The sequence below is a fragment of the Trypanosoma cruzi genome, genomic scaffold (assembly GCF_000209065.1).
Source record: "Trypanosoma cruzi strain CL Brener 1047053516617 genomic scaffold, whole genome shotgun sequence".
NCBI classification, from domain to species: Eukaryota; Euglenozoa; class Kinetoplastea; order Trypanosomatida; family Trypanosomatidae; genus Trypanosoma; species Trypanosoma cruzi.
The window spans coordinates 74,506-86,495 of record NW_001849498.1 but is presented as its reverse complement, the minus strand read 5'-3'; the positions used below and the strand labels follow the sequence as shown (position 1 = coordinate 86,495).

Here is an 11,990-nt window from a genome sequence, read left to right as displayed (position 1 = left end):
GGCCGCAGCGGCTTGCAAAGATGACCGCACTCCCATTCTTGCCTACCTCAATGAAGAGACGTCAACTCACGATGAGGGAGAAGACCCGTTTGAAACCATGGAGGCATCGCAGAAATCGCTTGAAGATGTTGCAGCTGCTCACATTGCGGCAGGTCGCATACGTGAGGCGGTGGAAGTGTGCCTTGACGGTTGCCGTTTTGACGATGCCTTTGTGATTGCCTACCTCCAGGGCGGGACGTTGCTTCAGCGAGTTCAGCAGGAGTACGCGCATTACACCTTGACTCAGTCCCGTCAAAAAAGACATGTGGTGTATGCGGCAGCGATCGCTTCGGGGGACTTTGGCTCATTAACAGAATCCGAAATGTGCCTTGGAAGGAAGCACTTTCTGTGATCATTTCGTTTGTGGGCGATGGCTTCTCAGATGCGTGTGATAGATTGGGGGAGGCGCTGAAGAAGAAGGGCAACAGGGAGGGGGCCATGACGTGTTTTGTCTGCAGTGGTAATGTGGATGCCGTGATGCAGCTTTGGCGTGAGGATAACACATCTCTGGGGCGAATAATGCGTGATGCTCTTCTTCTTGAGGAGGTCACGGGACGACGTGTGACGTCGGTTTTTTTTTCCGATTGCCTGTACGAATATGGCATGAAACTTGTGGGGGAGGGGGTTTTGACGGAAGGGGTGTCGATTCTGCAACGCTCGGCGAGCATTGGCAATCACAGCGCGGCAGTTATGGTTGACCGCCTGAAGTTTCATGTGCCTGTCGGACAAGTTGTGTTTCCCTTCGCCATGATGCCGCTTTCGGACTCTCCGAGCCCGTCATGTGCAACCTTCATAACACAACAGCAACAGCAGTTGCGGGCACAGCCACAACAACCACAACCACAACAGCAGCAACAGCTACAATCACAACAACGATTTCCCATGCCTGGCCAATATCAACAGCCTCCAAAGCCATTGCAGCAACCACCAATGCCCGGGCACCACTACCAGCAACAACAACAACAACAACAGCTGCCGCCTTCGTTGCCGCAACAGCAACAACAACCCATGCAATCTCCAAATTTTTATTTACAGCAACAACAACCACAATCGCAGGGTATTACAGCGACTCGTTCGGTTGGAGCTACAATGCCACAAGGCCCAACCGACGCAGCTCCCCAACCTCGACTTATGCCTCACCCCATTTCCTCGTATTCGTCAATGAAGCAAGGTGCTCCTGTGTCTTCCGGATCCCCACTGGCGATGGCTTCTGCTGGGTACAGCAATGGCATGCCATCGGCACCACCTCGCCAGCAACCACAGTTTGCACCACAAGGCGGCTATGCCGCACCACAGCAAAACTATGTTGATCCCAGCAGACCATTGCCGCCACCACCTCTGCCCTCTGGTTTACGAGGAGCTTCCGTGCCCGGGGGACAAGCATTAGCACGACCTCCTCAACTCGCTGGAATTCAGCAAATGCAGCAACCTATGTCGTCACAAGGAACCGGTGTTGCACCGCCGCCCCCTCCACCTCCACATCCTGGCGCACCAGTAGTTCCCCCCCAACAAGCTGGAGGATTTGTCGGATCTTCTCACCCTCTTCCGCGTGTGTCTGCAAACGCCAGCACGTATTCTTCAGGGGTGAATGACGATACATCAGTTGGCAATATAAATTCCCAAGGAGCCATCTCATCGCTTTATGGGAATCCATCCGCATCGACGGTACCATTAGCACCATCTACGAACGCAGCTGCTTCAGTGACGGCGCCTCCGCCAATAAGACCTATGATGCCAGTCCCTGGCAATCCGCCCTTTGGCGTGACGACCAGAGAGGATTCAATGGGTGGCTCATTGACAAATTCTTATGGTATTGGGAATGCAACTTACCAGGCGTCTCTGACGCCGTTAGAAAACAAGGTGTTGCATCAGAATAATATGTCTCGGCCTCCGACAGCTGCCGTGACGCCTTCTACCTATGGACTACAACCGAACGCAAATAAGTCTTCTATGCCATCCCCGTATGGTAGCAGTGCGATCCCTTCTGCGATGGCCTCCCGTGTTCCAGGTAGCGTGCCATTTACTGCTTCCAGCACTGTTGATGATGCCGATTTGTCGCATTTTGATATCACTTCACTTAACCCTTCCTACCACGCACTTGCGCAGAAACTGTGCGCCGATGTTCAGCAAGTTAGCAATGCTCAACGTCGGTTGGTGATTTCAAAAGCGGCATTAGAGTTGTTCAAGTTGCTTCAGCGAGGTGCACTTTCGCCGGACGTCGTTTTCCTGGTTTCCAACTATGTGAATTTGATGGGAACACCTCTTGCGAAGAATGCCTGGCGGCAACTTTCGGATGCTCATTTCGATGTGGTACAACCATTTCTGAATCTTAAATTTTTGTCGAGCAACGATGGGGCACCTAATTAACAAATTCCACTGTCTCATGCTACGGCTTGTGATCACGGTGGTTTGTTATTTCCCTCACTTATTGCTTTTATGTGCGCTTCTCCGCGAAGAACGGTAAGGAGAGGAGGTATTCCCCGCCCTTGTTTATTGTAGCCGTTTTTTTTTTTTGTACTCTTTTTTTTTTCGTCTCACTCTCTGTAATGAGCAGCAATGCATCATTATCCTCTCTTCTAGGGGGAGGGGAAAAGAAAACAAAAGAAATAAAAAAAAGACTCAAATCCAACCAATTGGATAAAAGACAACCGTGCAGCAATAACGGACACCGAATGGTATTAATTATAATGACATGTTTGCTTTGAGCGGTGGCCGCATCTCACGTGCTTCGCTCCTGTCTTTTTTTTTTTTTTTTGCTTTTTTTTTTTACCCAGTTTTTTGTTTATTTATTATTATTTTGTTTTTTATCACTTTGCTTTAGTAAGTCTACTGCAAGAGAGTAAGAACGGACATGTCTGGCTGGGCTCAACCAGGCGGATTCAACCCCAACGCGAATGCCTACAACCCACAGGGTCAACAGGGCTACTACCCACCACAACAGCAACAACCACAGGGAGGTGGATATGGTGGTCAACAGGGTCGCGGGGGCTATGGTGGCTACAGTGGTGCTTATTACCCACCCCAGCAGTTTCAACAGCCACAATTTGGCGGCTACAGTGGCGCTTATTACCCACCCCAGCAACAGCACCAACAGCCACAATTTGGCGGCTACAGTGGCGCTTATTACCCACCCCAGCAACAGCACCAACAACCACAAGGTGAATACGCTGGCCATTCCGGCGGACATGCTTCTCAGCCACCGGTTGATAATATTGGAAATACCGCTCCACAAAAGCAACAAGACCAGCAAAAAGTTTCTGCAGTGGAGTCAGGAAAGCTGTCTCTTGGTGGCGCGGCTTCGGAGCCCGTTGTCGTGCCGAAAAAAGGGAAGGCTGGGACTCTTTCTCTTGGAAAGAAAAAGACGGAGGATGATAAAAAAAAAAATGAGGACACCAAGGCTGCTGAGGAGAGCAAAAAGGGAACTTCTGCCGCGGTAACGATGTCGGATGAAAAAAAGGATGGCACTTTATCAAATTCTAAGATGTCAACAGAGGATTTTCGTGAATATGTGAAACGGGAGATAGCGAAGCAACGTGAACAAAATAAAAAGGAGTTTGTTCGAGATCCGCGTCCTCATTTTAATGTTGTGTTCTGCGGACACGTGGACGCTGGGAAGTCTACCATCTCCGGCCATCTGCTAATGGAAAAGGGTTTGGTAGATCAGCGCGAGATGGAGAAGCTGCGCCGCGAAGCCGAAGTACACCACCGTGAGGGTTGGGAATACGCATATGTCATGGATGTCTCCGAGGATGAGCGGACAAAAGGTATTACCCGGGAGACGGGTGCAGCCTATATTGAGACAGAGAAGCGTCGTGTAACAATTCTTGATGCACCAGGCCACAAGGCTTTTGTGCCATCTATGATTGGTGGAGCGACGCAAGCGGATATTTGCGTTCTTGTCATTTCCAGTCGTAAAGGTGAATTTGAGACGGGTTTTGAGAAGGGTGGCCAGACACGGGAGCATGCGATGCTAGTGCGCACATGTGGGGTGAAGCAAATGATTTGTGTTATCAACAAAATGGATGAATGCGGATGGGACAAGGGTCGATATGATGAGATTATTGGGAAACTGAAGCCTTTTCTTCGACAGAACGGCTATGACGAAGAAAAGGCAAAAAATCTTTGCTTTATTCCAATTGCCGGCCTGACAGGTGAAAACCTCATCCATCATTCTCCAGACGACGTCTGCCCATGGTATAAAGGGCCTACAATGATGGGTTTTATTGACAATCTTGTTTTACCAGAGACAAAAAGTGAGAACGATGTGCTTTGTATCCCCCTAGTCGGTTCTTATAAAGACGATGGACGTGTATTTATCTATGGAAAGGTGGAGTCTGGCTCCATTGCTTTGGGAGAGAAACTTCAAATTCTACCTACTAAGTTGGAGGCATTTGTCGAGGGTATCTCTATTGAGTCGACGGAGTTTGAGAAGTGTTATCCTGGCGACAATGTACATCTGCGGATGCGTGGCGTGGACGAGAGTGACATCCATGCAGGCTATGTTGCCACGTCTATTCCAACGACACTTTCTGCCGTGGAGTATTTTCAGGCTCGTGTGGTGATTCTCGACGTCAAGAATATAATTTGCGCCGGCTCACGTGTCATGCTGCATGCTCATGCCGCCCAGGAAGAGGTTTCTTTCCACAAGCTTCTGGCAAAAGTTGACAAAAAGACGGGAGAGGTGTTGGAAAAGGAGCCCACACACGCAAAGGCTGGTGATGTGGTGATTGCACGTATGGAGCTGGAACGTTCTCTGGTATTGGAGGCGCACAAGGTGTTTGATAAGATGGGACGGTTTATGTTGCGCGAAGACGGAAAAACCATTGCCATTGGTCTGGTAATGAAACTTTACGAGTCGACACGGGAGTCCCTTGCAAAATCCGGCAAGGCGTAAAGGGCTAGAAAATTTTTAGGGAAATGGAGGGAGGGATGACGATGGGGGCTGGAGGAAGGTAAGGTATTCTTTCTCCCCATTTCCCTTCTTTTCTCTCTCTCTTTTCCTATATTTTGTTATTATTATTATGATGATGATTATTATTATTACCCGATAAGGAACTATCTATCTATATATATATATATATAAACATAAATTTTTTTTTAATGCTCACACGATTGACGTTTGAGACGGAAATTAAACTGGCATTCTTAGGTGCGTTATATATATTTGTGTGTGTGTGTGTGGAGGCTTTCGTTTTTCTCGTGGGCTTTTTTTATTTTGCTTTGCCGCAAGGAGCAATTTCGGTTTGTTACTTTTTTTTTCGTTTTTTTTTTTTTAAAGGCGCATTTTTTTATTTTTTTTTCGCTGAGTGATGTCATTCCATGCCGTCGTGCGCAGGGCGGCACTTCATCGTGTCGCTCCTCTTTGCGGGACAACAGGAGCAAAGACGAGCGCCGCAGCCGCCTTCCCCTTGACCGTTTTTGGTGGTTTTGGCGGTCGCCGTTTTGGCACCGAGACGATTTTGGTGAGTGTGCGTTGCATTAGTTGGAACCCGGCGAATTGGGCGGGAGACTCCCCCGTGGGAAGAGAGTCACACCGCCAAATCGAGGACGAATTGCCTGATGTCTTTGCGCAGCAGCCGCAGGAAGTGGATGACTTTATTCGCCCAGAGAAAAGCGTTTTTGAGCGACTCGAGGACTTTTGGGATTGGATTGTGAGCTTCATGCAGCCAGTGGAGAAGCAGTTGGAGGTTATGCGCAGCCTGCGGCATAGCGGTTTTCTTGGGTTTGATTTTGGGACCTGGGGTAATGTGTTTTTTTTCTACGGTATCGTCATGCGACTGTGCACCCTTGTGCCCTCCCTTTACAGCCACCGAAACGCGCTACGGATGAGTTACATTGGCCCTCAGATTTCGGAGATAACCAACAACCAAAACCGTGTCAAGAATGATCGCACACTTAGTAGTGCAGAGAAGCGTGTGATTAAAGATGGTTACAATCGAATGAAGTATGCGCTGATGAAAAAACATGGATGTGCGCAGTGGAAGAGCTTTTTTACAATGCTGACTGCCCCTATTACAATGTCAGCCTTTTTTTCTATTCGTCGCCTAGCGGTGTATGAGTCGGACCTGGAGATGGCACCGTTTCTGTGGGTGAAGGATTTGACAATGCCGGACCCCACATACGGGTTGCCGCTTATTTGTGCGGGCATGTTTTTAGTGAACTTTGAGTTAAACCAGCAAATGCAGCGTGGTGGACGAAGCTCCTCCGGTATTTACATTCGTTGGGCTGTGCGGGCCGCGTCTCTTGTAGGCGTCTACATGTTTGCGTCACAGCCCTCTGCTATGTTTGCCTACTGGATTGGTCTGTCGACTGCGGGACTGCTGCAGCCGCTGCTGCTGCGTTGGCAGCCGTTCCGTGAATTCTTTCAGTTTCCGGATCCTCCACAGGCCGCCAAGTCACAAATTATCGCGGAGGTGAAAGGACTGTCAATGGTGGAGCGGTTGTTTTTGTCGAAGGAGGAAAAATTGCGACGTGAGAAGGATCGACAGGCGCTTTGGGAGGAACGAAGCAAAAAGAAATTTGAGAGAGTGGAAGACTACGATGACGTCGTATTTGACGTGGAAGAGGATCTTTCCAAATCAAGGAGGAAGCACTAAGGAGTGCAAGAAAAGAGGGGGCGGGGAAGCGATAAGAAAACCGAAAACAACAACAACGGAAGGAAAAGAGAAGAAGGGCAAGAAGGCTTTGAATGCGGCAAGAGAGAAACGTGGGTTTTACTTGTGGCGATGGTGTTGTTGAATTTTGTTTGGATGTTGGGTATCGATGGAGCTTAACCGTGGTTTTACATTGTTGATTTTTGTTATATTTGTCGTTTGATGTATGATGGGTAAGAAGATTGGGCTGAATAGAGTCACGGTATTTGTTGCTGTCGTGGACTTTGGCCGATGCCGTTTTTCCTCTTTTTTTAATTCCAATTCTTTTTTTATTTTTATTCTCTGCGTTTATGCTTCCATGGCGCGACTCCGCTGTTTTTGTTGTGGGGGCTTGTGGCATTTTGTTCTTTGTTGTGTTTTTGGTGAGGAACGCGTGGGATGGCCGGTCGTCGACGTGGACGTGATGACTTTGATGGGGGGACGCCGCTGCGGGAGCGGGCTGCGCATTTGAGGTCACGGACGGGTCATGACGCCGAATTTGCGGTGGGGCGTCTTTTGCATCCATTTAGGGCGGAATTCAATGATCACTTCGAAACTTCACTGGAGGCTCTTCGCGACATCGCCGTTGTTGTCGACCAGCTGCGGCTGCTGCTGCGACCATCAGCTCCAGAGAACTTCGTCGTGTACGATCCCTACTACTGCGCCGGCACCGTTGTGCGGTACTGGAACACACTGGGGGTGCAACGCGTCATACACGCGAATCGTGACTTTTACAAAGACATTGCGGAGGGGGATGATCCGGATGATTACGACATGCTCGTCACGAACCCCCCGTTCAGCGGCGATCACATTGAAAGACTGTTTAACTATTTGGTGACAAGGAAGAAACCCTTTGCCTTTTTGGTGCCCGACTACACAGCCACGAAGGATTGGTACAGGACCGCAGTGAGGCGGCATTTCACACCTGCGCCGCCCTCTGGCAAAGGCGATATAAACGCGCCGCGGCACACACGACCGAAGGTTCCTGCCGCATTACTACAACCACCGCCCTTTCTCAAGATGGAGCAAACAACAAGTGCGGGGATTGCACTTGATGACACCAACGACAAGAAGCAGAAGGAGGACAATAAGTGTGACGGTGAGGAAACAATTCCCATAGGAACAGAGCCGTTTTATTTAGTTCCACGCGGCCGGTACGATTTTAGTCATCCGAAAGGTGTTGGAAAAGACCACTCGCATTTTCGCACCATGTGGTTTGTATGGACAGGGCGGCACACCACAGAGGTGTTACGTGGTACAAAGGTGGAATTTGCCCGGAGGCATCGTGAGGATTCGACTCAACGGCAGGTGTCACCGGATGTCGTGCACGGGCTTGACGCACTGGCGGAGGGCCATTACGTGCAGTCGGAATTGCGGCTAAATCCTCAGCGGCGGGCGAAGCAGCAACATGGCCGTAGATGAGAAACATTTTCCGTGTATGGGAGGGAGTGGGGAGCAGTGGTGGTGACTGGAGGAGAACCATTGGGAATATGATTTGTCTTCATCTCTTTTTTTTTTCCTTTTTTTTTTTTGGGGGGGGGGGGGATTGAAACAACAACAAAAAGGCACTCTTCTTTTTGTCCGTGGGAGGAACGCCTTTTTCTATTTTCCTATTCTGTTACTTTTTTGCGCCGGGGACTTTCTGTTATCTTTTTGCTCCCCCTCTTCCCCTTTCTCTATTTTCTTCCATTTTCTTTTTACGCTCGAACTCCATGTTGCCAACGGCCAGCCAAGGAACAAAGCCTGCCAAAGAGAAAATGACGATGATGAGCGTGTTGGCCAACGCGCTTCGCTGTATTGCGAGCGCGGAGCGCCGTGGCAAGCGTCAGGTTCTTATTCGCCCATCTTCCAAGGTTGTCGTGAAGTTTTTGCAGGTGATGCAGAAGCACGGTTACATTGGCGAGTTTGAGATTATCGACGATCACCGCGCGGGTAAAATTGTGGTGAATCTCAACGGCCGCCTCAACAAGTGCGGCGCCATCTGCCCCCGCTTTGACTGCACCGCCCCTGACTTCGAAAAGTGGGTGAAGAACATTCTTCCCAGCCGTCAGTTTGGCTTTGTGGTGCTCACGACTTCCCTTGGCATCATGGATCACGAGGAAGCCCGTGCCCGCAACACTGGTGGAAAGGTTCTCGGTTTCTTCTACTAAACGCTGTGTTTCTTGGCCTGTACTTTCTTTTTTTGTTTGATTTCTTCTTTTTTTTTTTTCATTTTTCTTTCCACTAGACTGGACTCCGTTTCAAATTGCACCTCCCCCACCCACCCCAGTTCTCTTTCTGTGCTCTTTATAAGAGACATGCCACTGGTTCCGGAAATTCTGCTGCTGTTACAGCTTCCTGTCTTCTTCTTCTTTTTTTTTTTTTTTTTTGTGTGTGTGTGTGTGCTTGTGTTATTGATTTGCTTCGGTGGTAGTGAGAGAGGGAGGCAACAAGGTGGATTGCGTAGGTGGGCGTAAGTAATAGACGTACACGTCGAAACTGGAAATAGTTTTTTTTTTTTCTTCTTGCGAATGGCGAGCGAACAGACGCCACACACCGATAGAGGGAACTCTTCGGCGGGGAAAATTAGAGGACTTGACATGACATGGGCTTTGAATCCCAATCTTACATACGCAGCAGGCGTATGTGTTGCCATTGCCTGCATCATCTCATTTGCTGACCTACGTGATCACCTAGCTCGGTTTGATTATCCTCAGTTGCAGGTTTTGGTGCTTCGCATTATTGCTATGATTCCCATCTATGGTCTTTTCTCTTTGTTGTCTTTGGTGCTTCTGGATATGCGTTTCTTTCTTGAAACAATTCGTGACACATACGAGAGTTTTGTGCTCTACATGTTTTTTATATTATTGCTGAAATACTGCGGCGGTGAGGGCCAACTACTGCGGTCTTTAAAGGCAAAGCGTTACAAGGGGGTTCACTTGTTTCCTTTTTGTTGGTTGCCTACATATCCATTAGATACGGCATTTTATCTTCGATGCAAGCGCTGGGTGTTGCAATGTGCTCTAATCAAACCATTGTGCTCCTTTCTCGCGATGCTTTTGAATCCACTGGGAGTTTACGTTGTGGGCAAGTTTACCTTGAACAACGCCTACACCTACCTTTCCATTATCATGAACTTTAGTCTTACGGTTTCGCTTTATTATCTGGTTTTATTTGAGGTGGAACTTGAGAAGGAGCTGCACTATGCAAAGCCCTTTCTTAAGTTTTTATGTATTAAGACAATCATCTTTTTTAGCTTTTGGCAGAGCGTGATGGTAAATATGTTGCTGAAAGTGCAATTGCTTTACACAGGTGAGACTGAGCACGAGCGGGAAAATGTCAGTGCAGCCATTGAGGATCTGCTCATGTGTTTTGAGACGCTACCTGTCGCTTTGTTGCACCGCGCTGCCTTTGGCCGCAGTAAACTCGATGAGGAAATGGCTGCAGTTCCTATGTACATGAAGGACGAGAATAATAACAACATTCGAAGCAACATTGATACCGCCCTAAGCATTAATGATGTGATTGAAGACACCATCGCCACAATCTTTTATCGACGTGGAAAGCTTGTTGATCAAGAGAACACGGAGGACGATTACGCCAATGAGAATGAGCGGGGAAATGGCTCGAAAAAGCGAGGTGGAGGCGCAGCAGCCGTGCCTGAAGCGGATGATGGGTTTGTTGAGGCGGTGGTGGCATATGGCCGTGACCCAACGCTTGAGGAACTGGTGCACCACGCCATTGCCTCAGACTACGGTGTGCGGGCGGACGGCTTACTGCATTATGATGATGACAGTGACAGAGAGGAGCGAAACCGTGACATGAACTTTGCCGACACGGATGTCATCATGCGCCGCACGCGGTACGAGGAGGCCAGCGAGGCTGTGAAGGTGGATACCGATTTGTTGCAGAGCCACCAGCTACAACTGCAAACAAATACACCACAAATTTATTGTGTCGTGTGTGGACGCTTTGATCGCGAGATGGTCCGTCGCAAGAATGGATATAAGTGCAAGGAATGTATTGGCGTGAAGAGTAAGGTCCTGCTGCGCACCTACCAACAAGAAGTGTTGGAGCAGACGGCGAGTGCTTCTCATGGGGTTGTGCCGGACGCTTAAAAAGAGCAGTGCCATTTCTTTCCCATTAGAAAATTGTTGTTTTTGTTGTTATTTTTACGTTTTTTTGCTTTCAAAAATTTTTTTTTTTCTTTTGTTTGTGTTGTTTTTATATCTGCGTTTTTTTGGACGTGTCGCTGTTTCCTGGCGATGATTAGTTGCTGTGCACTTGAGGGAACCACTTATCGGTGGTGATGCTGCGCGACGGCTTGTTTCATTTCGTTTAATATTTGAGCTTTTTTTTTTTTCTTTTCTTTTTTTCTTCTGCCGCGGTTGTGTTGATTCATGAGGGAAGTAATGATTCTGCTGGAGTTGTTGAGGGGTGACGAACATCCATGCGCGAATGTTAATTACGTACGTGCAGTTTTTTTTTCTCCCTTTCTCACGGTATGGATGGATGAGAATACTTGCGTCGTATACACGGAGGTACTGCGGTGATATTCCAAAGGACTCACTTCTTTATTTCTTGTACCTTTTTTTTTTTTTTTTTTTCTTTTTTATTGTTGTTGTTGCTCGTTGGAACGTCACACAGTAGCTTACGGGAAGCCGAGCTACCTAAGGAATAGATAACGCCGATCGCAAGGGGAGATCCGGTGGGGGGCGAAGGATAAAATAAGGCGGGAAACGCTCTTGCAGGCGTGAGGAATTCCAAATAATAAAAATAAAAATGCCAGAGGAATTCGATTCGCAGGAAGTAGACTTCACCAAGTATTGTGTGCTGCAAAGTAATGATCAGCCGCCGGTAGAGTTTAAGGTCCTTCGGGAGGCGGCGATGATGTCTGGTCTGCTAAAGGACATGCTTGACGATCAAGGGGACATGGAGCCGATCATTCCCATACCAAATGTCTCTGGACGCACACTGCGACTGGTGGTGGAATACATGGAGCATCACTATCAGAACCGCGCCGAGCCCATCGAGAAACCGCTCAAGTCAAAGATTGACACCATTATTTCTCCATGGGATCGTGACTTCCTGTACACGCACCTTGTCAAGGACCATGACGAGAAGCAACATGAGGTGCTTATTGACGTCATCATGGCGGCGAACTTCCTTAATGTAAAGGACCTGCTAGATCTTACGTGTGCATGCGTCGCCAGCATGATTCGCGGAAAGACGGCGGAGCAGATCCGCGCCCTGTTTAACATTGAGAGCGATTTCACCCCTGAGGAAGAGGAGAAGATCCGTGAAGAAAACAGGTGGTGTGAAGAGGTGTAATAGGAAAAA

At 48.5% G+C, this 11,990-nt stretch overlaps 6 protein-coding genes and 1 pseudogene across 6 annotated transcripts, besides 11 other annotated features; all 7 read left to right on the top strand.

Annotated features, from left to right (window-relative positions):
- On the top strand, positions 1-2,406 carry Tc00.1047053508041.80 (annotated as a pseudogene).
- Positions 1-11,990: a sequence feature (heterozygous, Esmeraldo-like haplotype).
- Positions 867-913: a microsatellite.
- Positions 988-1,010: a microsatellite.
- Positions 2,779-2,807: a microsatellite.
- Positions 2,891-4,933, top strand: Tc00.1047053508041.60 (eukaryotic release factor 3, putative; the record flags this gene model as incomplete). Its single annotated transcript, XM_801884.1, has 1 exon — positions 2,891-4,933. The coding sequence occupies one exon, from the start codon at positions 2,891-2,893 to the stop codon at positions 4,931-4,933; it is 2,043 nt and encodes a 680-aa protein (XP_806977.1).
- Positions 5,047-5,082: a microsatellite.
- Positions 5,104-5,141: a sequence feature (AT_rich).
- Positions 5,349-6,635, top strand: Tc00.1047053508041.50 (hypothetical protein, conserved; the record flags this gene model as incomplete). Its single annotated transcript, XM_801883.1, has 1 exon — positions 5,349-6,635. The coding sequence occupies one exon, from the start codon at positions 5,349-5,351 to the stop codon at positions 6,633-6,635; it is 1,287 nt and encodes a 428-aa protein (XP_806976.1).
- Tc00.1047053508041.40 (uncharacterized protein) lies at positions 7,071-8,093 on the top strand (the record flags this gene model as incomplete). Its single annotated transcript, XM_801882.1, has 1 exon — positions 7,071-8,093. The coding sequence occupies one exon, from the start codon at positions 7,071-7,073 to the stop codon at positions 8,091-8,093; it is 1,023 nt and encodes a 340-aa protein (XP_806975.1).
- Positions 8,384-8,821, top strand: Tc00.1047053508041.30 (40S ribosomal protein S15a, putative; the record flags this gene model as incomplete). The annotated part of the gene is made up of 1 exon (XM_801881.1): positions 8,384-8,821. One exon carries the CDS (start codon positions 8,384-8,386, stop codon positions 8,819-8,821), a length of 438 nt encoding a protein of 145 aa, XP_806974.1.
- Positions 8,845-8,891: a sequence feature (A-rich).
- Positions 9,014-9,040: a microsatellite.
- Positions 9,182-10,768, top strand: Tc00.1047053508041.20 (hypothetical protein, conserved; the record flags this gene model as incomplete). The annotated part of the gene is made up of 1 exon (XM_801880.1): positions 9,182-10,768. One exon carries the CDS (start codon positions 9,182-9,184, stop codon positions 10,766-10,768), a length of 1,587 nt encoding a protein of 528 aa, XP_806973.1.
- Positions 10,802-10,890: a sequence feature (A-rich).
- Positions 11,002-11,029: a microsatellite.
- Positions 11,239-11,264: a microsatellite.
- On the top strand, positions 11,433-11,981 carry Tc00.1047053508041.10 (S-phase kinase-associated protein, putative; the record flags this gene model as incomplete). Its single annotated transcript, XM_801879.1, has 1 exon — positions 11,433-11,981. The coding sequence occupies one exon, from the start codon at positions 11,433-11,435 to the stop codon at positions 11,979-11,981; it is 549 nt and encodes a 182-aa protein (XP_806972.1).